We start from the raw sequence: 25,934 nt of genomic DNA on the forward strand, positions 1-25,934 counted from the left end.
CATTTGAATGCAGAGTTTCAAAGAATAGCAACAAGAGGTAAGAAAGTCTTCCTCAGTGATCAGTGCAAAGAAATAGAGGAAAACAATAGAATAGGAAAGATGAGAGATCTCTTCAAGAAGATGAGAGCTACAGAGAGAACATTTCATGCAAAGATGGGCACAATAAAGGACAGAAATGGTATGGACCTAACAGAAGCAGAAGATATTAAGAAGAGGTAGCAAGAATACACAGAAGAACTATACAAAAAAGATCTTCACGACCCAGATGATCATGATGGTATGATCACTGACCTAGAGCAAGACATCCTGGAATGTGAAGTCAAGTGGGCCTTAGGAAGCATCACTACAAACAAAGCTAGTGGAGGTGATGGAATTTCAGCTGAGCTATTTCAAATCCTAAAAGATGATGCTGTGAAAGTACTGATATGCCAGAAAATTTGGAAAACTCAGTAGTGGCCACAGGACTAGAAAAGGTCAGTTTTCATTTCAATCCCAAAGAAAGGAAATGCCAAAGAATGCTCAAACTACTGCACAATTGCACTCATCTCACACACTACTAAAGTAATGCTCAAAATTCTCCAAGCCAGGCTTCAACAGTATGTGAACCGTGAACTTCCTGATGTTCAAGCTGGTTTCAGAAAAGGCAGAGGAACCCGAGATTAAATTGCCAACATCCGCTGGATCATGGAAAAAGCAAGAGAGTTCGAGAAAAACATCTATTTCTGCTTTATTGACTATGCCAAAGCCTTTGACTGTGTGGATCACAATAAACTGTGGAAAATTCTGAAAGAGATGGGAACACCAGACCACCTGACCTGCCTCTTGAGAAATCTGTATGCAGGTCAGGAAGCAACAGTTAGAACTGGACATGGAACAACAGACTGGTTCCAAATAGGAAAAGGAGTTCGTTAAGGCTGTATATTGTCACCCTGTTTATTTAACTTATATGCAGAGTACATCATGAGAAACACTGGGCTGGAAGAAGCACAAGCTGGAATCCAGATTGCCAGGAGAAATATCAATCACCTCAGATATGCAGATGACACCACCCTTATGGCAGAAAGTGAAGAGGAACTCAAAAGCCTCTTGATGAAAGTGAAAGTGGAGAGTGAAAAAGTTGGCTTAAAGCTCAACATTCAGAAAACGAAGATCATGGCATCCGGTCCCATCACTTCATAGGAAATAGATGAGGAAACAGTGGAAACAGTGTCAGACTTTATTTTTCTGGGCTCCAAAATCACTGCAGATGGTGACTGCAGCCATGAAAATAAAAGACGCTTACTCCTTGGAAGGAAAGTTATGACCAACCTAGATAGCATATTCAAAAGCAGAGACATTACTTTGCCAACAAAGGTCTGTCTAGTCAAGGCTATGGTTTTTCCTGTGGTCACGTATGGATTTGAGAGTTGGACTGTGAAGAAGGCTGAGCACCGAAGAATTGATGCTTTTGAACTGTAGTGTTGGAGGAGACTCTTGAGAGTCCCTTGGACTGCAAGGAGATCCAACCAGTCCATTCTGAAGGAGATCAGCCCTGGGATTTCTTTGGAAGGAATGATGCTAAAGCTGAAACTCCAGTACTTTGGCCACCTCATGCAAAGAGTTGACTCATTGGAAAAGACTCTGATGCTGGGAGGGATTGGGGGCAGGAGGAGAAGGGGATGACAGAGGATGAGATGGCTAGATGGCATCACTGACTCGATGGACGTGAGCCTTGGTGAACTCCGGGAGTTGGTGATGGACAGGGAGGCCTGGCGTGCTGGGATTCACAGGGTTGCAAAGAGTCGAACACAACTTAGCGACTGATCTAATCTGAAAATCACTGCAGATGGTAACTGCAGCTATGATATTAAAAGACGTTTACTCCTTGGAAGGGAAGTTATGACCAACCTAGATAGCATATTCAAAAGCAGAGACAATACTTTGCCAACAAAGTCCATCTAGTCAAAGCTATGGTTTTTCCAGTAGTCATGTATGGATGTGAGAATTGGACTATAAAGAAAGCTGAGTGCCGAAGAACTGATGCTTTTTAACTGTGGTGTTGGAGAAGACTCTTGAGAGTCCCTTGGACTGCAAGGAGATCCAACCAGTCCATCCTAAAGGAAATCAGTTCTGAATATTCATTGGAAGGACTGATGCTGAAGCTGAAACCCCAATACTTTGGCCACCAGATGTTAAGAACTGACTCACTGGATCACTGGAAAAGACCCTGATGCTGGGAAAGATTGAAGGTGGGAGGAGAGGATGACAGAGGATGAGATGGTTGAATGGCATCACCGACTCAATGGACATGAGTTTGAGTAAACTCCGGGAGTTTACTCAGGGTTTACTCAATTTACAGGGAGGCCTGGAGTGCTGCAGTCCATGGGGTCGCAAAGAGTCAGACATGATTGAGCGACTGAACTAAATTGAACTGAACTGAAATTAGGGAGAAAAAAATCAAATGGTAAGTGCAGGCAGGGGTGGAGAGAGAAGGTGGTATCACATGAATTTGACTCTTCACTACAAAGAAGTAGCCACAGGAGTAATACTTCTGCTATTACTCTGCTCTTATCTAGTATCTTTATCCTGAAAATAATTCCACTCATCTACCGATTATCTCATTTTTCCACATATCCGATTAAGTAAGTAAGGTAGAAAAATTATCCCCATTTTAAGGATGTGAAGAGTAAGGCAATGGTTTGCCTCAATGAAGGAAGCCTCGACTCCTAGTTTGAAACACTTTACACTAAGGGAGAAGCAGAAATTAAAGTCGCAGCAACACCCTAAAGAGACAACTAGAACACTGGGAAATAAAATGGTTTCTCTAAAATCAGATCACTAACAGCAGTGGAGTTTAATAGAATTAGGGTCTTTAAATCCTAAGCCAGCACATCAATCCCTAGAAAATGTCTCTACTTCCTAAACAGAAATAGAGGGGAAAAAATCCATATCAGAATCACAGAAGAGAGTCCGAAGACACCTAACAGATCATCTTCTCCAATTTCCCCATTCTGCCAACGAAGAAACTAAGGCACAAAGAGGCAAACTCCCCCGTCCCAAAATACACACCACCAGTCAGAGGCAAAGTGGGATTCAAATCCAAGATGACTGAGTCCAAAGCCCCTGTTTCTCCTAAAGTGTAGTAAGCAGAGGCCACTGGATGATTTCAGACAGTAGAGAAATGACTTTAATAATTATGTATTTTAACGTGTGTTAGGGGGAAAAAACTTAGCATATTAAACCCATGATTTCACAGACATTATAGTAATATAAAGTTTCCTTTCAAATACTGTTTTAAGGAGTCAATTTAGAAAAAATGCTAAATAGCAAGGTGATATATGAAAAAAAAATGAAGAGAAAACATAAAACAGCAGAGGTGGCCTAATTTCAATTTAATTTTTTTAAATATACACATATAAAGACTAAATAAAGTATGTCCCATATGTCCAAAATGGTCATCCTGAGTAGGTGTGATCTTTCTTTAAATATCTATTTTCCAAATTTCCCATAATTAATATATGACATTTAAAAAACATGAATAAGTGGGAAGTCTGTCTTATAAGTGCCATAATCTGATAAATTGTATGACTCAACAGGAAATTCTCAATAGTAAAGTATGGGAGTAGTGAAATGTCAAAGGGCAAAAGCTCCTCAAATAGAGCTGTTGAGTGCTCAGTCGCTCAGCTGTGTCTGATTCTTTGTGACCCCATGAACTGTAGCCCGCCAGTGGAATTTTCCAAGCAAAAATACTGGAGTGGGTTGCCATTTCCTACTTCAGGGACTCTTCCCTACCCAAGGATGGAACCTGGGTATCCTGTGTCTCCCACATTGGTAGGAGGATTCTTTACCACTACAGTCACCTGGGAAGCCCCAAATAGAGCTAGGGCAACACTAAAAACAGATTCTCTGGGCCTCAACAACGGTAAGAATTTACAGGGAATTTATGAGAGTGGACGATACATTCATTTTGAGGTATTCCCAGACCACAGACTGTCCTCATGTCCTGTCTCATTTCTGCCATAGAGAACTAACCTGGACAATATGCTTTCCCGATTAAAGCATAGATGGTCTTCATTCATTCTGCGAAGTTTCTTATTTTTACTTTTTTCTGTGTTTAAGAAAACTGCCTGCCTAACTTTTGCAGAAGCAAGGAACAACACAATAAAGTTTTCTTTTACCCTTCATAGGCAATTTCTAACAATTAAACCAATGTAGGCACCAATGCTTAGTCCCTCCAGGAAGGTAAACAGAGAGGTCAACTCTAAGACTAAATCAAGTTGACGGTGGTTGCCAAACATGTCAGTTTCAGTTGTTTCTTGCCGTATGTCTAAGGCAAAACATGCTGCAGCCACCTATGGCAGGAAGCCATAAAATATTAGTATTTGGTCATCAAACATAGTTAAGAAATCTACAAAAAAAAAAAAAAAAAAAAACCAAAACCCACCAAAACTATCCTCAGAGACTCCAATTAGTTACCTGGCTTTAAGGAGTAATGCCAAATACACAACCAGAATTTAGATACAAGACTTTAATGGAAATTTAGAATGAGGAAAGTTGTATAACAAGATTTTGACAGGTATCTGGATTTGCAAAAAATTCCTCCTCCTGAGTAACGTTCTTGGAAGACTTTTTAAAATAAGGAAGTATAGGCAGGCTAAGAATTAAAACTAGAGAGTCAACCAGATTGACAGTCTGCCTCCACCCTGGAAAATCTCTACTACTCATCTGCAAAATAATGAGGCATCATCAACTTAATAAAACAATCCCTTTCAGAGACAATAAAACTGCAGAGAGAATGTACTGGTGGAGTAAGCCACTTTGAGGAAGTCCTTTATAAATGCAGAACCTATGTTCCCTGCTGAGGGACCACGTCAGAAGACCCAGATTTTAATCTTGCTTGCACTGCTTTCTAGTTGTGAGCTACTGGGCTAATCATTTTACCTCTTTACTCCTTTATGTTCTTACATGTAAAATTAAAGGGGTTCAGTTAGATGATCATTAGTTCTTTTCAGCAATAAAACTGCATGATTCCACAGGGGCAGAACATCAGCAGCCTAAGATCACAAGACGGGTGAAATCAGGCCTTTAACCCAGGTCTCTTAAACCTCTTCAATGATGACATTATATGGCATCAAAGACACTCTACAGCCAACTGCCCACATACCTGAAAAACTACAATATCTGAAAACTCTTCACAGGGCCAACCTATACACTTGAAAGTCAACTTTCATTCCAAATGTACCTGGTGCTAGACAGATAATCCACAAAACTAAGCCTTTAGCATGGTTTCAATATCTATATCACATCACTTTGGGTTAAAAACACCTCAGGAAAAAAATTCCAACTCAGTGGAGAATCATTCATCAAAATGCCTTTCCTCAAAATCAACTCTGCAAAAAAACCAAGCCACAGGGAGAGTTTTTTAAAAAAGAAAGGAAGGGGACTTCCCTGGTTGTCCAGAGATTAAGAATCCACCTTCCAATGCAGGGGACACAGGTTCGATCTCTGGTAGGGGAACTAAGATCCCACAGGCTGCAGGGCAACTAAGCTTGAGCACCACAACTGGAGAGAGGCCCGCACACTGCAAATCCTAAGCCCGTGTGCTCTGGAGCCTGCAAGCTGCAAACAGGGAAGCCTGAAGCCGCTGCAATGAGCACCACAACTGGAGAGAGGCCCGCACACTGCAAATCCTAAGCCCGTGTGCTCTGGAGCCTGCAAGCTGCAAACAGGGAAGCCTGAAGCCGCTGCAATGAAGACCCAGCACAGCCAAATATTAAAGAAAAATAAATAAATAAAAAGAAAGAAAAAAGAATGTACAAGTGAATAGCAGGACAAGAACTATAAGAGGAAGTACATGGAAAGGTAGAGGTAACTTAGCCTCTAGAGCTAGCATTTTCTTAATGGTTTTAACATGTTTTTTGGCGGGGAGCGGGGTGGTTTCTAGGACAAGGAGAAAAATGACTAACCACCCTCTTTGCCTCTCAAACTTATACCTTCAAAGTGGCAGCTGAAAGACGTGACATGGGGAGAATGGAGGCTTGGAGGCTTTTCTAGCAGAGGCATTCAACAGTGAATAGGAGGAGTGAAGAGACTAAGGCTTTGGTTCTACCAGAGCTCCAGACAGCTCTTATGATCATGAGTAGGTGGCCCTAGACTTATCATCCAAACCAGGACCTTTTTAGGAATGAAAGAGCACTCATCATTGTATTAGGGCTATGGGGAAACTGGGTCCCAAGTAAATCAGATATATGGTCATCTTAGGTGTTAAGTGCCCCAGCAAAGGCAGGGGTGCTTCCCCAGTGGCTCAGCGGTAAAGAATTCACCTGCAACGCAGGAGACGCGAGTTCAATCCCTGGGTCGGGAAGATCCCCTGGAGGAGGAAATGGCAACCCACTCCTGTATTCTTACCTGGAAAATCCCATGAACAGAGGAGCCTGGAGGGCTACAGTCCATGAAGTTGCAAAACAGTCAGGCATGACTTAGCAACTAAACAACAACAAAGCAAAGGCAGGGGATCTACAGAGTTAGCTGATCGACCATATGACGAAACCTTACCTCACCTTATCAACCACAGGAGCCCCAGCAGAGGCAACAGGGAAGATGGAAATCAGCCTTTCAGCTAATACCATCTCTGCTCCTTGGGTAGAATATAAACTTGTCAGTTACCTCTGGTGCCATTTTCTCAGTGATTCCTACGCGTCGCAGCCCTCTAGAATAAACTCCTTTATGACTGGTCCTAACAGGAAAACAGTACTCAAAGCACACAGACCTGCTCTCCAATGGATATCAACTCTGTATCCCAAGAGGTACATGACAGAATCTCGGGTATCTAACACTGCAAAGTGCAAGGAGTGAGCAAGGTGACAAAGAAGTGTGAACATGAAGGCATGGGAAGAGCAGGTATCTGAAGTGACAAACCGCTGTTGTCAATTCTTCCCCTTAATCCCTGACCTATAAAAACTGACGTAAGGGCAAGTGGAATCCAAGATCAGAATCTGAAGAGTAATCCTCCTTTTTCACCCAGTCAGTGAGTAACTCCGGAAGGAACCAGAACACCTTCTTTTTTACAGAAACAGAGTGACACTGCTGGCGACAGGAGTTAACCTGACCTGCAAGAGCACTATGCTCCTTGTTAGTGTTAAAAGTGCCTCCAAACGACTTATGGGCAGATCTCCCACGTTGCATTGTTTAAACCTTCTTCCAAAAAGCAGTTTATTCTGAAGCACATTATTTATCTCTACCCCAGGCATAGATATTTTCTCCCCATGTATAATTATAAGGAAATACACTTATTTCTGTCGGCTGGAATTCAGCCAAACATACTCAAGCAGCATACTTTCAGCAGAAATCAAACTCAAATCACAGGCTCAGTGAATACATATATATTGTTTGTACTTCTAGTGAGGTAAATGGGGAATAGGAACTAACTTGGTAACCAGAGTATGTATAGCCACTCCTATTCAGACTAAAGCAGGTGAGTTTAACCCAGTATGAAGTTAGTCACATGGTTTATAGAAGCAAGCATGAAACATGCAGTGTTAGGGAAGAAGACTTTAGAAGACTCCCAAAACCAAAATCCAGGTGAAGTAAGTTTTAGTCCTGAGAGAGATCTTGAGAGGTGAGAACTGAAGCTGTGATCAGAACTGTGCCTATTATTGGCTCCAAGCCCATGATCCATCCCCTCAACCCCACCAACCCCTTCCTGTTTTCACATAAAGGGGAAAAAAACCATTTAGCACACCAGAGTGATAGCATAGGGAGATGAGAATATAGGGGAAAGGTCAAATCCTTTTAAAATGTATGTAACATTCTAAAAATTTCAGAGCAGTTAGCAGCATGTCTCAGAACTCATGCAGACCCAGGCTGGAAATCCAGCTTCACCACAAACTACAGGTTTCACAAGTTACTTAACTTCTCTAAGCTTCAATTTATTGTCAAACATTTTTTTCTTTATTCCTGTTTTTGATAGCACTACAATGGGATCTTAGTTCTCCGTCCAGGGATGGAACCCGCACCTCTGCAGTCGAAGTGCAGTCTTACACTGGACTACCAGATAAGTCACTGTTAAACATTTATTTTTATAAACAGTAATATCTCAAACACCAGATGACCCATTCCTACTTAATGTGGTACACGCTGGGGAGCACTATAGATTTTTGAGAGATCAGCAGGAGATATAAGATAATGAGTTAAATTTTAGGGAGCTTATATTATGTTGGCAGTGGTGAGTAACAAGTATTAAAGCTGAAAAGAACAAAAATTTGGAAAGCAGCTATTGGAATCAAATTTTCTACAAAGATTAAGGTAATATATAAGGTAGTAAAAAACTCTTATTTCATTCCTAGAATTCTATTTCATTTTCTTTTAACGAGAGACAATGAATTCCAGTATCCATTTTTCCACTAATGCCCTGAGTGAGTGAATGAGTGTTAGTCGCTCAGTCACTCTGACTCTGTGGGACCCTATGGACTGCAGCCCACCAGGCTCCTCTAACCATGGAATTCTCTAGGCAAGAATACTGTATTGGGTAGCCATTCCCTTCTCCAGGGCATCTTCTCGATAACCCTGGTTTCTCACATTGCAGGCAAATTCTTTACCATCTGAGCCACCAGGGCAGCCCACTAACGCCCTACCTGTTCTCATTACAGAATCCTCAGCAGTCATTTATCAGTGTCTTCTTTTGATTCTTTAGCACTTAGTTATGACAATTAATACAAAACCTTCAAATCCCCTATCTTTCTAGATCATAAGTAACACTGGCTATTCTGCAAGTGGTAAATAAGACATACAAAGTGCTTAGCAGAGGGCCTGGCATTTCCACACACTATCTGCTAAATAAATGTTTTAAAAAGTAACTCAGAGGTATTATTGAGATTAAGGAGGCAGACATAGTGTGTTCTCAGTAAATATTTTAAATGAATAAACATAACATACCTATTTGAAATAAGTTATTTAATCAAAACATAGCAATACAATTTATCATCTAAGAAGAGCAACTAGAGTTGGACATGTGCTCAGAAATTGCTAACATTCAGCTTTCAACTGTTTCGAAGAGCTCCAGAAAAGGTCTCCTGCCTGATAAGAAGGGGCAGAAAACTATTAAAAGGTAACCTACAAGCAGCACTTGCCTAGGAGCAATGAGTCCTACTTAGTCCTCACTGCCAAAGACTAACCAAGCACTCTGGGCAAGTCACCTTTCTACTTCTCCACTCCTTCTTCCATAAAATGAAGATCTTTCCATCTCTCTGATTCCATGAGAAAGAAGGAAGAAACCAAATAGGTTTTCTAAAGTAGTATTTCCCAGTCAGTCAAGATCAACTTTTGATTTTTGCCGTATCTACATAACACAGCCACTGTCATTTTTCTTTAAAAGAACTTTAAAAAATTTAGCCTCACCTTAAGCAATAAATCCATGAAAGCTATTTTATACATGTTAGTTAACTTTTCTAATCTGTATAAAATAAATGTACTATTAAAATGTAAATATTCATTCAAAGATCCCTTAAAATCAGCTTGTATACCCACACTTTGGCAAATGGTAACCTAACTAATGTAGGTTATTCATAACTTAAAAGCAAAAAATTTAAAGAACACAAATTAAGTAAAAAATAAACGTAATTTCATGTTTCCACAATAATCTAAGCATTCAGTCAGTTCAGTTCAGTCGCTCAGTCGTGTCCATCTCTTTGCAACCCCATGAATCGTAGCACGCCAGGCCTCCCAGTCTATTACCAACTCCCGGAGTTCACCCAGACCCACGTCCATCGAGTCAGTGATGCCATCTAGCCATCTCATCCTTTGTCGTCCCCTTCTCCTCCTGCCCCCAATCCCTCCCAGCATCAGAGTCTTTTCTAATGAGTCAACTCTTCGCATGAGGTGGCCAAAGTACTGGAGTTTCAGCTTCAGCATCATTCCTTCCAAAGAAATCCCAGGGCTGATCTCCTTCAGAATGGACTGGTTGGATCTCCTTGCAGTCCAAGGGACTCTCAAGAGTCTTCTCCAACACCACAGTTCAAAAGCATCAATTCTTCGGCCCTCAGCCTTCTTCACAGTCCAACTCTCAAATCCATACGTGACCACAGGAAAAACCATAGCCTTGACTAGACGAACCTTTGTTGGCAAAGTAATGTCTCTGCTTTTGAATATGCTATCTAGGTTGGTCATAACTTTCCTTCCAAGGAGTAAGCGTCTTTTAATTTCATGGCTGCAGTCACCATCTGCAGTGATTTTGGAGCCCCCCAAAATAAAGTCTGACACTGTTTCCACTGTTTCCCCATCTATTTCCCATGAAGTGGTGGGACCGGATGCCATGATCTTCGTTTTCTGAATGTTGAGCTTTAAACCAACTTTTTCACTCTCCTCTTTCACTTTCATCAAGAGGCTTTTGAGTTCCTCTTCACTTTCTGCCATAAGGGTGGTGTCATCTGCATATCTGAGGTGATTGATATTTCTCCCGGCAATCTTGATTCCAGCTTGTGTTTCTTCCAGTCCAGCGTTTCTCACGATGTACTCTGCATATAAATTAAATAAGCAGGGTGACAATATACAGCCTTGATGTACTCCTTTTCCTATTTGGAACCAGTCTATTGTTCCGTGTCCAGTTCTAACTGTTGCTTCCTGACCTGCATAGAAGTTTCTCAAGAGGCAGGTCAGGTAGTCTGGTATTCCCATCTCTTTCAGAATTTTCCACAGTTTATTGTGATCCACACAGTCAAAGGCTTTGGCATAGTCAATAAAGCAGAAATAGATGTTTTTCTGGAACTCTCTTGCTTTTTCCATGATCCGGCGGATGTTGGCAATTTGATCTCTGGTTCCTCTGCCTTTTCTAAAACCAGCTTGAACATCAGGAAGTTCACAGTTCACGTATTGCTGAAGCCTGGCCTGGAGTGATCTTAACAAATCAATATTCAGTTCTTAAACTAGAAGAGATAATAGTTTTAATATAATGTGGGTCATCAAGAATTGAAAATAAAATTGATTCCTTCCTAACCTACATAATCTTCATTTGAATTAGGATTTTGGTTCCTTTAACCTTAAAAGGCTATAATTTCACCCTTGAGTATTTAAATTCAGACTAAAACAGTAAGAAAAGCAATTACTTCTTTCTTGAAACCATGAAAAAGAAAACAAAAAGATCAAAATTAAACACTGTTTATAAGCAATGAAAGTGCTCTTCACCTTGCTCAATGCATGAGAAAACAAATGAACCCACTTAACTCAGAATTCAGAAAGCAGCACTCCTGGGTCTCAAGTTTTACTGGTCAATAAAGTGTCCTTGATCTAAATGATTCCAACTACTTCACATCCAAATCTACCAGTAATCAAGTGAATGAGCACACACTTGTACCTGGCTGACACCTCTCTTCAGTGTGGGGCCAGGATACACAACTGAGGGCCACGGCTCTTCAGAACTCTTAGGGATCAAAAACTGTACTAAATTCAGTGATGATCCTCTGAACAATAATGAACATAAAGACAATTTTTTGATGTACTTATAATGTCTAATGAGACTGGTGGCCATCAATTAAAACTCACTAGGTTATTTTAAAGCAAAAGTGACACACCCAGCCATAATTTTAAATTTGCCAGTCTTTGATAGAGAGCAATTAGTTGACTGAAAAACGAGTGGGAAAAATAATATGTGTCTATAAATATCTGTGATACCATATCCTTGTGACATGATCTCTAAAATTTATCATAGCAGTGTCCTCCAAGGCCATTTCTATAAGCCATCTTTTTTTCCTACTCAGGCTAACAGAGAAGGGGATTTTTGCTATATTAAACACTAAAAACCAGAGAAAAATCAAATATCTATTAAAGTATCATAAAGCAGAAGAGAAAATTTTTAAAGGACCATGCACTGTTACAACTGAGAAGTAAAGGTTCCGCAAATGAAAGCTTAAAAGTATGATTTACACCTGATTCATCATCTCTGCACTTCCCATAGCTCCTGTCTTATAAATAGTATGTGCTCAAAAACTATTTGTTGAACTAACAGACCAAAGAATAAAATTTAACACCTTCACAGCAATGAATTATTAGTAAATAGAAAAGCCCAGAAGAAAATCCAAGAATTGATTCTCCTAATCACCATGTCAAAATGTATGTAACTACAAAAGCTTCTGTCAGAAAGCTGGCCATATTTCTCCTGATTAACTAACCCCTGGACCAAGATATTCATTCTAATTAAACATGTGAGAAGTTTATTAATAAAGTCAGAATTCATTTAACTGGCTAAAGCCAAACACTTTACCTACAGGTAATATGTTCTTACAAGAGTTAATTTACAGAAAACTGATTCCATAAAATGAAATATAGGGACTTCGTCAGTAGTCCAGTGGTTAGACTGCGTGCTTCCACTGCAGGGACCGTGGGTTTAATCCCTGGTCAGGGAAGATCTAAGATTCCTCATACCTCAAGGTGAAGACAAAAAAATTAATTTAATTAAAAATAAATAAATAAAGCTTAATTACATAAACTTAGTGGCCCAACCCACCCCCCACCCCCGCAAAAGAAATACAGCTGGTGACTGGGCAACAGGAAATGCTCATCAGTTAACAGGTTCCAATTAAGCATATAGTTATTATCACAGCTATTATTTGATGCTTAAAATTATGCTGTGCCAACAGTATGGGGTTAAGCTTATTCATAAAGCGTTTCTAATAGTTCCCCTCACTGAGATCATTCTTAATTTTTCACACTGTTCTGTGCCATCTGCAATAAATGTTAGATGTTGAGGTGTCACTCTCTTAAAAGCTTTTTTGTGAGGTTCAAGTTAAACAACAACAGTAACAACAACTGCAGCAGGAGCAGCAACCAGAGCAACAGTATGGTCTAGATCCTTGTTAGAAAAACTTTACAAGTATTATTTCATTCAACACTTATCACAACCCCGTGAGATGTATCACTGTCCTTATTGTATGAACACGGGAACACAAAGGATGAGTGACTTGTCAAAGGTAACCCAGTAAGCAAGCAGTTTAGTTGATTTTCATCCCGAGGCACTCTCAATCCAGAATTTATGCTCTTAACCTCTATGTGTAACTGTGGATACTTATAATGATAAGTGAAGTCGGAGACCCACAGAAAACAGAAATAGGACTAAATAGTGAGTCCAATTATAAATATTATGACCAAGTAATTAAGTGCCTCTCCCCATTCACAGCTCCTACTTAATTAACACTTTGAAATAGTGTAGTTGCTGATGGTATCTGAAAAGGTTCTGAAGGTGCTTTTTCTACATTGGGTCATAAGGGTTAAAAAGAGATCATAATCTCTCACCATAACTCAAAACTTCTCACTATGGGCTATTAATCTGCTGGTGCTACAAGTTCCAAGGCCTTAAGCATCAATTCAGGGTAAATGATATTACAGCAACTCTTATCCCAAAGAGCTGAATATTTTTGTTTACTGCTAAGTCTGTTTATACAAACCATTTATAAGATACAAGAAAGCAGAGAGATATATATACAGAGCTACATTTTTTTTTCTTTTTTTTTGGCTTCCAGGATCTCAATTCCCAACCAAAGACTGACCCTGGCCCTGGCAGTGAAAAATGCCCAGTTGTAACCACTGGACCGCCAGGAATTCCCCCAGAGCTACATTCTGATTGGTCTTACAATCAGATCTCAGGAAGATGTTAATCTTCTTCCCCAGGAGAAAATAAAAAGACTTTGAAGTAAACATATTTCCATTCGAGGGAAAAGGAGAAACGCAAGAGGAGGCAGGGCTTCCCTGGTAGTTCAGCAGTAAAGAATATGCCTGCCAATGCAGGAGACTCAGGTTCAATCTCTGGGTTGGGAAGATTCCCTGGAGTAGGAAATGGCAACCCACTCCAGTATTCTTGCCTGGGAAACCCCATGGACAGAGAAGACTGTCAGGCTACTAAGGGGTCACAAAGAGTCAGACATGACTTTGCAGCTAAACACCAACAAAGAGGAGGCAATGGAGGCAATTTAAAAAATCAGATGCAACCAAAGACTCAAAAGGTAAGCCTAGGCTATGCCCTAAATAAGTGCACTAGCATAACCTCTTTGATGGTGTTAGGATCTCTCATAAGCAGCATTTCAACATACATTTGTTGTTCCTTACCTCTCTCAAAAGAATCAACACCCTTAAATACTCTAAGATGAAACCTGCAAGCATCAAGCATAAGCTGTCCTTTATAGACAGTAATGTTCACTCAAACCTATGCAGTTTGCAAAGTACCTTCACATATAACATTTCACTGAATACACCTTCTTGTTAGGTAATGACAGTAATTTGATAATCCCAGTTTACTGATGAGGAATGATTAGGACTTGCCTATATTCAAACAATTTGAGACTAGAAGAGCTTCCAACATCATGTGACACCAAATTCCAGACTTTTTCCATACCATTCTGTGCCTCCTCATTCCACATCAAAAAGTCACAAAACTATCCTGTCTGCCCCATTTGCACGTTCATTACCAGCACTCTTAAGAACAAGAGTCAGCTAATTACGACATGAGTTTTAAGTATAAACGGGAAAGAAAACAAACTCAGCATTTTTTCTGAGAGGCCTGGCACTCTGTTCATTACCCAAACCAAACCTGGCCTAATGTAGTTGTTACAACAGCCCTTCAGGTGGGTGCTGGTATTCCCTGCTCACATCAGGAAAGAAAAGTTTAGCAACTTGACTAAGTGAAAGTGAAGTGAAGTCGCTCAGTTGTGTCTGACTCTTGGGGACCTGTGGACTGTAGCCCACCAAGCTCCTCTGTCCACGGGATTCTCCAGGCAAGAATACTGGAGTGGGTATTCTTGACTAAGGTCACACATTAAACAATGTGTGCTGTGCTGTGCTAAATCGCTTCAGTCATGTCTGACTCTTCGAATCCGTGGATCGTAGCCCACCAGGATCCTCTTGTCCATGGAATTAGCAGTGATTTTAACCATGTGTATGTTATACCACACTGCCTTGTGTGATACCACAGTAACACCCTTTACAGTAACAAACAAAAATATTTTTTAGGTTAAAGTACTTTTGTATTTTAAAACGCCCCCAAACCATCCTCCTACTTATTGATGTCCTACATTCACTTCCCAGCTGAGCACCTTTTCTCCTTCCTGGTTTTCTCTGCTTTACTCTTAATATCTTCTGGACTTACTGTGCCCTGGAAAAGGGGCTAGCTGTTAGAACAAAAAACCAATGACGTGTCCTTAACAAACAGAATTGTTTATAAGGCCACAGGATTCATGCAAATATTTTTGCCCTAGGTCTAAGTTAATTCTAACAAATAGTATGTACCAGGGAATTCCCTGGAAGTCCAGGGGTTAGGACGCTGCGCTTTCACTCCCACAGCCCCAGTTCAATTCCTGGTCAGGGAACTAAGATCCTACAAGCCTCCCAGCATGACCAAACAAAATTTAAAAGAAAAAACAAACAACAAAAAAACCCTACCCAGATAGCGTGTGTCAGTTGAAAGAAATGTGAGCCTGCCTAAACAATTAGAAAATGAAAACAGTGAACAAACTAAGGACAATCTATCATTTTAAAAAAACTGTTCTTCCAGTTTTACTGAAACATAATTGACACACAGCACTGTAAGGTGTACAGTATAATGATTTGGCTTACATTATCAAGAAATGATAATCACAGTAAGTTTACTGAATGGTCCACCAGCTCATATAGATATAAAATTAAAGAAATAGAAAAAAAAATTTTTTGTTATTGGAAGGACTGATGTTGAAGCTGAAACTCCAATACCTTGGCCCCCTGATGCGAAGAGTTGACTCATTTGAAAAGACCCTGATGCAGCGAAAGATTGAGGGCAGGAGAAGGGGAAGACAGAGGCTGAGATGGTTGGATGGCATCACTGACTCAATGGACATGGGTTTGGGTAGACTCTGAGAGTTGGTGATGACAGGGAGGCCTGACGTGCTGTGGTTCACGGAGTCGCAAAGAGTTGGACATGACTGAGTGACTTGAACTGAATTGAAAGATTTACTCTCTTAACTTTCATATATAACATACAATAGTGTTAACAATTGCACTATACATTTCATTACTAGTACCTGTTTATCTTATAACTGGAAGGTTGTACTTTCTGACTGCCTTCACCCAATTCCTTACCCCTTGACCCGACCCCTGCCTCTGGTAACCACAAATCTGATCTTCTTTTCTATGGAACATTATATCATCATAATCATCACATTTGAGGGCTTTAACCAATCCAGACAAGATTTAAGAACTATAACAAAATGCATAGAAGTAATCTCATCTGACCTCTTACCACATTTTGGTGAAACATTAGGGATAGATAGCATAAGCCTCAAAATACCTGGTGCTCTTCCCCTCAGGTGTTAACTGCTAAAGAACAATGATAGATAAAATGTAAATATGATACCTTAAATAGTTTTAAATTTGGGAGGATTACTGAAAGACTTTCTAGAACAAAATTTAATTAGCTTTAACAAGTGAAGGTATATTTATGACTCCCAGAGGGGGTTTCCTTATCTGAAGCAAACAGGAGGACCTTTCTGTTGTATAAGTTATATTCATAATACAAAAATAAACTAATAAGGCTTTTAACCAAAACTCTACCTACCTTCTGGGAACAACTAAGAAAAGCTAACAAAAGCTAACACTACCTGAGCTAAACTGGACGAGCAGGAAAAAGCCTACTACAAGACTCGGAAAGGGATAGGAGTATATAAAAAGCAAATAGGAAGAACTGAGCTAGAGGAAGTGTGAGGGGAAGGAGGAGAAAGAGGCAAAGAAGGCTGGAACCCAGGAAGTACTGATGCAGATGGGCTACTTACGCCTAGAATCAGAAGGTTCACCAGAGCTGCCCTGTGGAAAGGGCCCTGCTCTTCTATAGACTAAAATTAAGATACAGAAAATGAACTGGTCAAGTCTAGAGAAAATGGGGCTCATGTAAGACAAAAGGGAACATACAACACAAGGAAAACCGGTAGAGAGGAGGCAACTTTTTATCGCCTTAAAAAAAAAAGTTCTAATGAACTTTAAATGGATGAATTGTATGGCATGTGAATTATATTTTAATAAATCTGTTATTTTTTAAAAGCGTGTTAAATTGAGCAATGTATGACTGCATTTATCATTTAATCAACATGCTTAATTAGCTCAGTCTGTAATAGCACCTCCCCGTCCCCCCCACCTCAAAATTCCCTCACTCTGTAGGGTACATTTACTTGGGAATATCTCTGTAGGAATAAATCAGTCTAGGAAGGAGACAGAGTATGATGAATACAGAAGTAGCAGTAGGGGAAAAAACTGAGCTCTTGTAACAGCTCTTCCCCTCATTCTTGCCCTGTGGGGGAAGGAAGCTTTTGTTTGGGGTTATGCCTCGAAGTGGAATATCAGATGTCTTCAGGAAATTATCTAGGGCCAAACTCTACCTAGTCAAAGAGAAAACGATACGATGTGGAGAAGTCAAGTCAGTCCTGAAGAAACCCCAGAAGGCTTATCGTGAAAGGATCCCAAGTCTTATCTCTGCTACCCCAAAACTGGACGGCACGCCCCGTGCCACTTCGCGAAGAGTTACTCGCGAAGACGATAGATGCTTTGCCAGGATCCCAGAAGTTTCTGGCGAGCTGCCCACTGACGTAAATTAGAAAACCATTCAGGGACCGGGCTGGGTGAAGCGAAGCGCCACGTCCAGCGCAGGGCTCTAGACGTAGGAAAAGGGATAGGGTAGGGAGGGTAGAAGGCGAGCGGGAACGCCAGATCAGCCGTCTTCGCCCTCGTACCCTGGGCCGGGTTTCGGGGAGCCGCCCCCAGCGTACCCCATCCCCACTCGCCCGCCTTGGGCCCACGACCCCCCAGATGAGGGCGGCGGCGAGCGCCCCCAGGGGCCGCAGGCGCACCTCCTCCGGGGCAGCTGTCGCCACCACCCGCCCGGCTCCGGCCTCCCCGGGAGCAATAGGCTATCGATTCAGCTGCCTGTCGCTAGGAGCCCCGGGAGAGCGAGGCCTACATTGCCCGGCCGGAGCCCCGGCCTCGATTTCACCACCTACCCCACACCGGAGGGAGAGCCACGGGAGTGGGGCGGGGGGGAGGCAATCAAGCCCAGGTGGGCGGGAGGAGGAGGCGCAGAGACCACCTGCAACGGGCAGGCGCGGGGGGAAGGGGGTGCGGGCTCGCGGCTCCCGCCAACCAGTCTCCCGGGGTCGCCCCCCCCACCCCCCCCCTCACCCCCTGCCCTCACAAGTTGCGCATTCAAGTTCAGGCCGGTGCCCCTTGGCCTTCCAGAGTCCTCGGCACTCCCGAAACCAGAAGAAAAACAAGACACGGAAGAGGCCACCCCCAGGACCCGAGGAGATGGCGCTGGGGCCCCTGAGGGCGCCGAGGGGGGCGGCCCACAGGGACCCGCCCGTCACCTCCCCTCGGCTCACCCGGAGTCGCAGCCCCGACCCTGTCACCGCCCTACCACGGCCCCCCCAAGGCCCCTTCCCAGGACGCCGGCAAGAGGGGAGCGAGCTCCCCCTCCCTTCCCCCCAACCCCGGCCTCAGGCGCGCCTCGGCCTCCTCCCCCTCCAAATCGCCCAAAGGCCCCCCGCACCTTTTAAAGTACACGAAGGCAAAGAGTTTCCCATCAAACTTTGTCAGGCCGTAACCTCGCCCCCCCACCCACCCCCTCGCCAACCCACACTTCCAGGGCAGTCATCAGGACAGATCACTTTACACTCGGGATAAAGCGAATTAAGGACCTGTCAACCATTTTAGGTCTTTTTTTTTTTTTTAATAGAAGACATCCTCTTCTTTCCCCTTCCACCCTCCCCCAGCCAGGGTTTTAATCTGACACCCACCTTCCCACCACCGAAGAAGGGGGGGGGGTGGTGTAGGTTGAGGAGGGAGGGGGTACGGACGGAGGGCAGGAGGAGGGTGGCGAGAGAGAGAGAGAGAGAGAGCGGAAAGGGGAGGTTGGAAGGGGGCTGGGAGGCGCGGGGAGGGGAAGGGGGTTGATTTACCTGAGACCAGCCACTGGCCTCCATTGTTGGAGAATTCAATGGCATTGACACAGCCGAAGTGGCCGAGGAGGTCCTTCTTGTAGAGGTTTCTGCAGCCTCGCAGGCGTCTCCTCTGAAAGTCCTGAGTGAGCAGGGGGTCCCCATGCAAGCCCCGCTGGGACAAGAAGCCCACCACTGACCTCATGCTGCCCCCCAGGCCAGCTCTCCTCTTCATGCTGGAACCGCCGCCGCCGCCGCCGCCGCCGCCGCCGCCGCTCGCTCGCGCCGCCGCCCCTCCCTCGGCCTCACGCGCGGCCGCCGCTCTCCACCACCCCCCCACCCGGCCCTCCCCCCGCGCTGCGATCCGGCTGGTTCTTTTAACCAGCCATAGCAAGAGACGGAGCGAGGTGTGCAGACACTCGGTGGCGTTCGCGGCTTCCTGACGGTCCCCTCCCTCCCCTTCCCTCCACCCCCTCCAAGACTCCTCCCTCTCCTTCTCCGCCTCCTCCAGCAGCTGATCCACAGCTGCGGCCGCGCTTCCGCGATGCGCGAGGCCCTTCCGCCGGCCGCAGGGGGCCGGGAGAACGCTGGCGGCGACGGCCCCTCCCCCGCCGCGGGCTGCGGGGCCGGAAGAACGCGGGCGGCTGGCCTTGAGACCGCGGGCGGCGGCTGGGGCTTTCGCACCGCAGCTCCTCCCCCGTGCGAGGACCCAGGTCGCTCTGGGCGGAGGCCGGGCTGCACCCCACCGGCCCCCTCCCTGACCGGTGCACTCTGTGAAGTTGGAGGCGCGCAACAATCAAAGTGGCCGCGGGGCCGCGGACTCGCCTTCCTCCCCTGGTGGCCCACGGTCCATCACCGCCCCGAGGCCCGGCGGGTGCCGGGACGAGTGTGCTCCTCGCTCTTTTTTTTTTTTCCGGTCCAGAAAATGCAGCCCGAGGTGGCACAGAGGTGGAGGGAGGGTTGCAGACGGAGGCTCCGGTCGGTCTCCCTCAGTTCGCCTCATCCTTGGGCCGTCCAAGTCCTGCCCAAGAGAAGGGAATCAGGAGTTAGGACTGGACACTTGGGGGTAAGGTTGCTTGAAAGTGAAAGTCGCTCAGTCGTGCCCCGACTTTCTGCGACTGAATCGACTATAGAGTCCATAGAATTCTCCAGGCCAGAATACTGGAGTGGGTAGCCTTTCCCTTCTCCAGGGGATCTTTCCAACCCAGGGACTGAACCCAGGTCTCCCGCTTTGCAGGCGGATTCTTTAACAGCTGAGCCACAAGGGAAGCCCAAGGTTGCTTGGCGCCCCGCAAAGGTATTTTTAACACCACCCTTCCCCCCATTCAGTTCCCTAATTTTCCCTTCCTCCAGCCATTCAGTGAAAAAGAATGAACTGGGTTCCATCGGTTAGATGATAAAAGTGGTATATGGTGGGGGTGGAAAAAAAAGAGGGGGAATAAATTTTTCAGATCTGGCAAGAAAATTGCCAAAACCGAGTTGAGAAAGGTCCAGGTGAGCAGAAAGGACTTCTGTTCATTAGTTCCAGGTACATCTGCAAAACACAAGACCGCGTTATTCGAAAATAATACTACATGTTATTTAAGTGGGTGTGGTGAGGTCCTCTTCAAGGTCTTGAGTGTGGAGCTCTGAGGCTGTACAGCTGTTAACTAGCAGCTTCTTACCAGGCCGGAAGCAGCTGCATTTCAGTGGCCTGGAGCCGGAGCCTCTGCAATGACCCCAGTGAGGAGAGTGTTAAGTGCTTTGGAATTTTATCAGACGCTAAAAAAATAAATAAATAAATAAATCACCTTATTCAGTGCACTGTATTAGGTTGGGGCAAAAGTAATTGTGGTTTTGGACCATGAATTTTAAATCATTATAATTAGGCTCAAACTCATCTTTATTGATCAAAATAGAGACTATTAAAATCAACACACTTTTGCTAACAAAATAACTTTGTTTATTCCTGTAGCATAAAAATCTGTGCTTTGGGATATGAGGAACTTTTGGAAAGCTTTTTATGCATCCTGCTGGTTGAGAAAGCGTTTTCCCTGTAAAAGGTTATTGAGATGCTTGAAGAAGTGGTAGTCAGTTGGTGAGAGGTCAGGTGAATATGGCGGATGAGGCAAAACTTCATAGCCCAATTCGTTCAACTTTTGCAGCGTAGTTGTGTGAGGTGCGGTCAGGTGTTGTCATGGAGAATAGGGCCCTTTCTGTTTACTAATACTGGCTGCGGGCGTTGCAGTTTTGGGTGCATCTCATCGATTTGCTGAACATACTTATAGATATCATGGTTTTGCCAGGATTCAGAAAGCTGTAGTGTATCAGATTGGCAGCAGACCCCCAAACAGTGACCATGACCTTTTTTTGTTGTTGTCGTAAGTTTGGTTTGGGGTTGTGCTTTAGGAATCACTGAACTAAAATGGACCGGAATGGGTGAATTTAATTCAAATGACCATTATATGTATAACTGTGGGCAAGAATCCCTTAGAAGAAGTGGAGTAGCCCTCATAGTCAACAAGAGAGTCCGAAATGCAGTACTTAGGTACAGTCACAAAAATGACAGAATGATCTCTGTTCGTTTCCAAGGCAAAATATTCAGTATTACAGTAATCCAAGTCTATGCCCCAACCACTAATGCCGAAGAACCTGAACAGTTCTATGATGACCTACAAGACCTTCTAGAACTAACACCAAAAAAAGATGTCCTTTTCATCATAGGGGACTGGAATGCAAAAGTAGGAAATCAAGAGACACCTGGAGTAACAGGCAAGTTTGGCCTTGGAGTACAAAATGAAGCAGGGCAAAGGCTAACAGAGTTTTGCCAAGAGAATGCACTGGTCATAACAAACACCCTCTTCCAACAACATAAGAGAAGACTCTACACATGGACATCACCAGATGGTCAATACCAAAATCAGATTGATTATATATTTGCAGCCAAAGATGGAGAAGCTCTATACAGTCAGCAAAAACAATCAGAAACTAACTGTGGCTCAGATCATGAACTCCTTATTTCCAAATTCAGACTTAAAATGAAGAAAATAGGGAAAACCACTAGACCATTCAGATATGACCTAAATCAAATCCCTTATGATTATACAGTAGAAGTGACAAATAGATTCAAAAGTTTAGATTTGATAGAGTGCCTGAAGAACTATGGAGGGAGGTTTGTGACATTGTACAGGAGGCAGTGATCAAGACCAGCCTCAAGAAAAAGACGTGCAAAAAGGCAAAATGGTTGTCTGAGGAGCCCTTACAAATAGCTGAGAAAAGAAGAGAAGCTAAAAGCAAAGGAGAAAAGGAAAGATATTCCCATCTGAATGCAGAGATCCAAAAAATAGCAAATCTTTCCAATGCAAAGAAACAGTGGAAAACAATAGAATGGGAAAAACTGGAGATCTCTTCAAGAAAATTAGAGATACAGAGGGAACATTTCATGCAAAGTTGGGCACAATAAAGACAGAAATAGTATGAACCTAACAGAAGCAGAAGATATTAAGAAGAGGTGGCAAAAATACACAGAAGAACTATATAAAAAAGATCTTCATGACCCAGATAACCACAATGGAGTGATCACTCACCTAGTGTCAGACATCCTGGAATGTGAAGTCAAGTGGGCCTTAGAAAGCATTGCTATGAACAAAGCTAGGGGAGGTGATGGAATTCCAGTTGAGCTATTTCAAATCCTAAAAGATGCTGTGAAAGTGCTGTACTCAGTGTGCCATCAAATTTGCAAAACTCATCAGTGTCCACAGGACTCGAAAAGGTCAGTTTTCATTCCAATCCCAAAGAAAGGCAATGCCAAAGAATGTTCAAACTACCACACGATTGCACTCATTTCACATACTCGCAAAGTCATGATCAAAATTCTCCAAGAAAGGAGGCTTCAATAGTTCGTGAACTGAGAATTTCCAGCTGTTAAAGCTGGATGTAGAAAAGGCAGAGGAACCAGAGATCAAATTGCCAAAATCCGTTGAATCATAGAAAAAGCAAGAGAGTTCCAGAAAAACATCTACTTCTGCTTTATTGACTACGCCAAAGCCTGTGTGGATCACACAAACTGGAAAATTCTTAAAGAGAAGGGAATATCAGCCCACCTTACTGCCTCCTGAGAAATCTGTATGCAGGTCAAGAGTTAGAAGCAACAGTTAGAACTGAACATGGAACAACAGACTGGTTCCATATTGGGAAAGATGTACGTCAAGGCTGTATATTGTCACCCTGCTTCTTTAACTTATGTACAGAGAACGTCGTGTGAAATACTGGGCTGGATGAAGCACAAGCTGGAATCAAGATTGCTGGGAGAAGTATCAATAACCTCAGATATGCAGATGACACCACCCTTATGGCAGAAAGTGAAGAAGTGCTAAAGAGCCTCTTGATGAAAGTGAAAGAGGAGAGTGAAAAAGCTGGCTTAAAAATCAACGTTCAAAAAACTAAGATCATGGCATCCAGTCCCGTCACTTCACGGCAAATAGATGGGAAAACAATGATATCAATGACAGACTTTATTTTCTTGGGCTCCAAAATCACTGCAGATGGTGACTGCGGCCATGAAATTAAAAGACGCTTGCTCCTTGTAAGAAAAGCTATGACCAACCGAGACAGCATATTAAAAAGCAGAGACATTACTTTACCAACAAAGTCTGTCTAGTCAAATGTATGTTTTTTCCATTAGTCATGTATGGATGTAAAAGTTGGACCATAAAGAAAGCTGTGTGCCTAAGGATTGATGCTTTTGAACTGTGGTGTTGGAGAAGACTCTTGGGAGTTCCTTGGACCGCGAGGAGATCCAACCAGTCAATCTAAAGGAAGCCAGTCCTGAATATTTTTGGAAGGACTGATGCTGAAGCTTCAATACTTTGGCCACCTGATGTGTAGAACTGACATTGGAAAAGACCCTGATTCTGGGAGAGATTGAAGTCAGGAGGAGAAGGGGATGATAGAAGATGAGATGGTTGAATGGCATCACCCACTTGATGGACATGAGTTCGATCAAGCTCCGGGAGTTGGTGATGGACAGGGAAGCCTGGCATGCTGCAGTCCATGGGGTCACAAATAGTTGGACACGACTGAACAACTGAAGTGAACTTGGAGATTCTTCTCAGTCCAATCACTGAATTGATTCTTACTGGGAGTCATATAAAATCCACTTTCATCACATGTCACAATCTGATCAAGAAATGGTTCATTTATTGTTTCATAGAATAAGAGAAAATGATGCTCATTTTGATTTGAAGTCAGCTCATGAGACTCCCATTTATCAAGCTTTTTCACCTTTCCAATTTGCTTCAAATGGTGAATGACCATGGAACAGCTGATGTTGAGTTCTTTGGCAACTTCTCATGCAGTTGTAAGAGGATCATCTTCAATGATGCTCTCAGTTAGTTGGTCATTGTCAACTTCTGATGGCTGGCCACTGCACTTCTCATCTTCAAGGCTCCTTTGCAAAACTTCTTGAACCACCACTGCACTGTACATTGGTTAGCAGTTCTTGGTCCAAATGTGTTGTTGGTGTTGTGAGTTGTCTCCACTGCTTTATGACCCATCTTGAACTCAAAACATCACTCAAATTCACTTTTTGTCTAACATCATTTCTGTAATATAAAATAAATATAAAATAAACAGAAGTAGTAAGTTATTTGCTGGGAAAAATTGAGGGCAAGAGGAGAAGGGGGCGACAGAGGATGAGATGGTTGGATGGTATCACTGACTGAGTGGACATGAGTTTGAGCAAACTCAGGGAGATAGTGATGGACAGAGAAGCCTGGCGTACTGGAATTCATTGGGTCACAAAGAGTCTGACACAACTTAGTGACTGAACAACAACAACAAGAAGTAAGTTATTAGCAAAAAAAAAAAAAAAGGAGCATTAAAACAATGTATAATATAACCACACTTAAGAATGTATTCCAATATCAAATGGCAAAGTTCAACTGCAAAACCGCAATTACTTTTGCACCAACCAAATACTTTCCCCAGAAGTTATCCACTGTGGTTAAACAGTAATAAACTACAATAGGCAGATGTCAGTTTTGCCCTTTTAGTTTAGCAAGAATTATATCCTCTGTATCAGAGATAACACACAGGCAGTCAAGTATACCACCATGAAAGATGAGCTGAAATGAAAAATACACTCATCAACCAAAATCACAGACTTCTACTTTTCATATAAGGACAATGATAAGATTAATAATACTAATAACAAAAGTGCAAGTAAATGTTTACTTTAAAAGTCAACATTATAACAAATGTTACAAAACTTAACAGAAATTCTCCAAATTCCAAAAATTATGGTTTTAATGGAGTATTATTTTCCTAAACAGGAAAATGTGTAATACTTTCTTTTAAAATGTTTAATTCTCAGGATGCTTCATAGTGTTTATTCATTGTAATAGCACCATAAAAATTAGTAGTGATATGACAGCTTGACTGGGCTTCCCAGGTGGCCCAGAGGGTAAAGAATCTGCCTGCAATGCAAGAGAAGTGGGTTCAGTCCCCAGGTCAGATAGATCCCGTAGAGGAGGGCATGGCAACCTACTCCAGTTTTCTTGCCTGGAGAATGCCATGAGCCTGGCAGGCTTACAGTCCATAGGATCTCAAAGAGTTCAGTTCACTTCAGTCGCTCAGTCATATCCGACTCTTTGTGACCCCATGAATTGCAGCACGCCAGGCCTCCCTGTCCATCACCAACTCCCAGAGTTCACTCAAACTCGCGTGCATTGAATTGCTGATGCCATCCAGCCATCTCATCCTCTGTCGTCCCCTTCTCCTCCTACCCCCAATCCCTCCCAGCATCAGAGTCTTTTCCAATTAGTCAACTCTTCACATGAGGTGGTCAAAATACTGGAGTTTCAGCTTCAGCATCATTCCTTCCAAAGAAATCCCAGGGCTGATCTCCTTCAGAATGGACTGGTTGGATCTCCTTGCAGTCCAAGGGACTCTCAAGAGTCTCCTCCAACACCACAGTTCAAAAGCATCAGTTCTTCGGCGCTCAGCTTTCTTCACAGTCCAACTCTCACATCCATACATGACCAC

The 25,934-nt window shown here is 43.1% G+C and overlaps 2 protein-coding genes across 4 annotated transcripts in view; one reads left to right on the forward strand and one right to left on the reverse strand.

Moving 5' to 3' along the window:
• DCAF5 (DDB1 and CUL4 associated factor 5) overlaps positions 1–19,352 on the reverse strand; it is a 93,662-nt gene extending 74,310 nt beyond the window's left edge. For 2 of the 3 annotated variants that reach the window (XM_024998097.2, XM_002691041.5), the window contains exon 1: positions 18,933–19,352. In XM_024998097.2, the coding sequence (XP_024853865.1) occupies positions 18,933–19,146 (214 nt within the window). In that variant the 5' untranslated portion in view covers positions 19,147–19,352. The remainder of the gene's footprint in view (positions 1–18,932) is intronic. The other variant, XM_024998098.2, reaches the window with a different exon arrangement.
• LOC132346406 (uncharacterized) lies at positions 17,788–18,530 on the forward strand. The gene is made up of 2 exons (XM_059890904.1): positions 17,788–18,034; positions 18,214–18,530. Exons 1-2 carry the CDS (start codon positions 17,788–17,790, stop codon positions 18,528–18,530), a joined length of 564 nt encoding a protein of 187 aa, XP_059746887.1.
• Positions 19,353–25,934: the final 6,582 nt, after the last annotated feature.

The sequence above is a fragment of the Bos taurus genome, chromosome 10, assembly GCF_002263795.3.
Source record: "Bos taurus isolate L1 Dominette 01449 registration number 42190680 breed Hereford chromosome 10, ARS-UCD2.0, whole genome shotgun sequence".
Classification (NCBI taxonomy): domain Eukaryota; kingdom Metazoa; phylum Chordata; class Mammalia; order Artiodactyla; family Bovidae; genus Bos; species Bos taurus.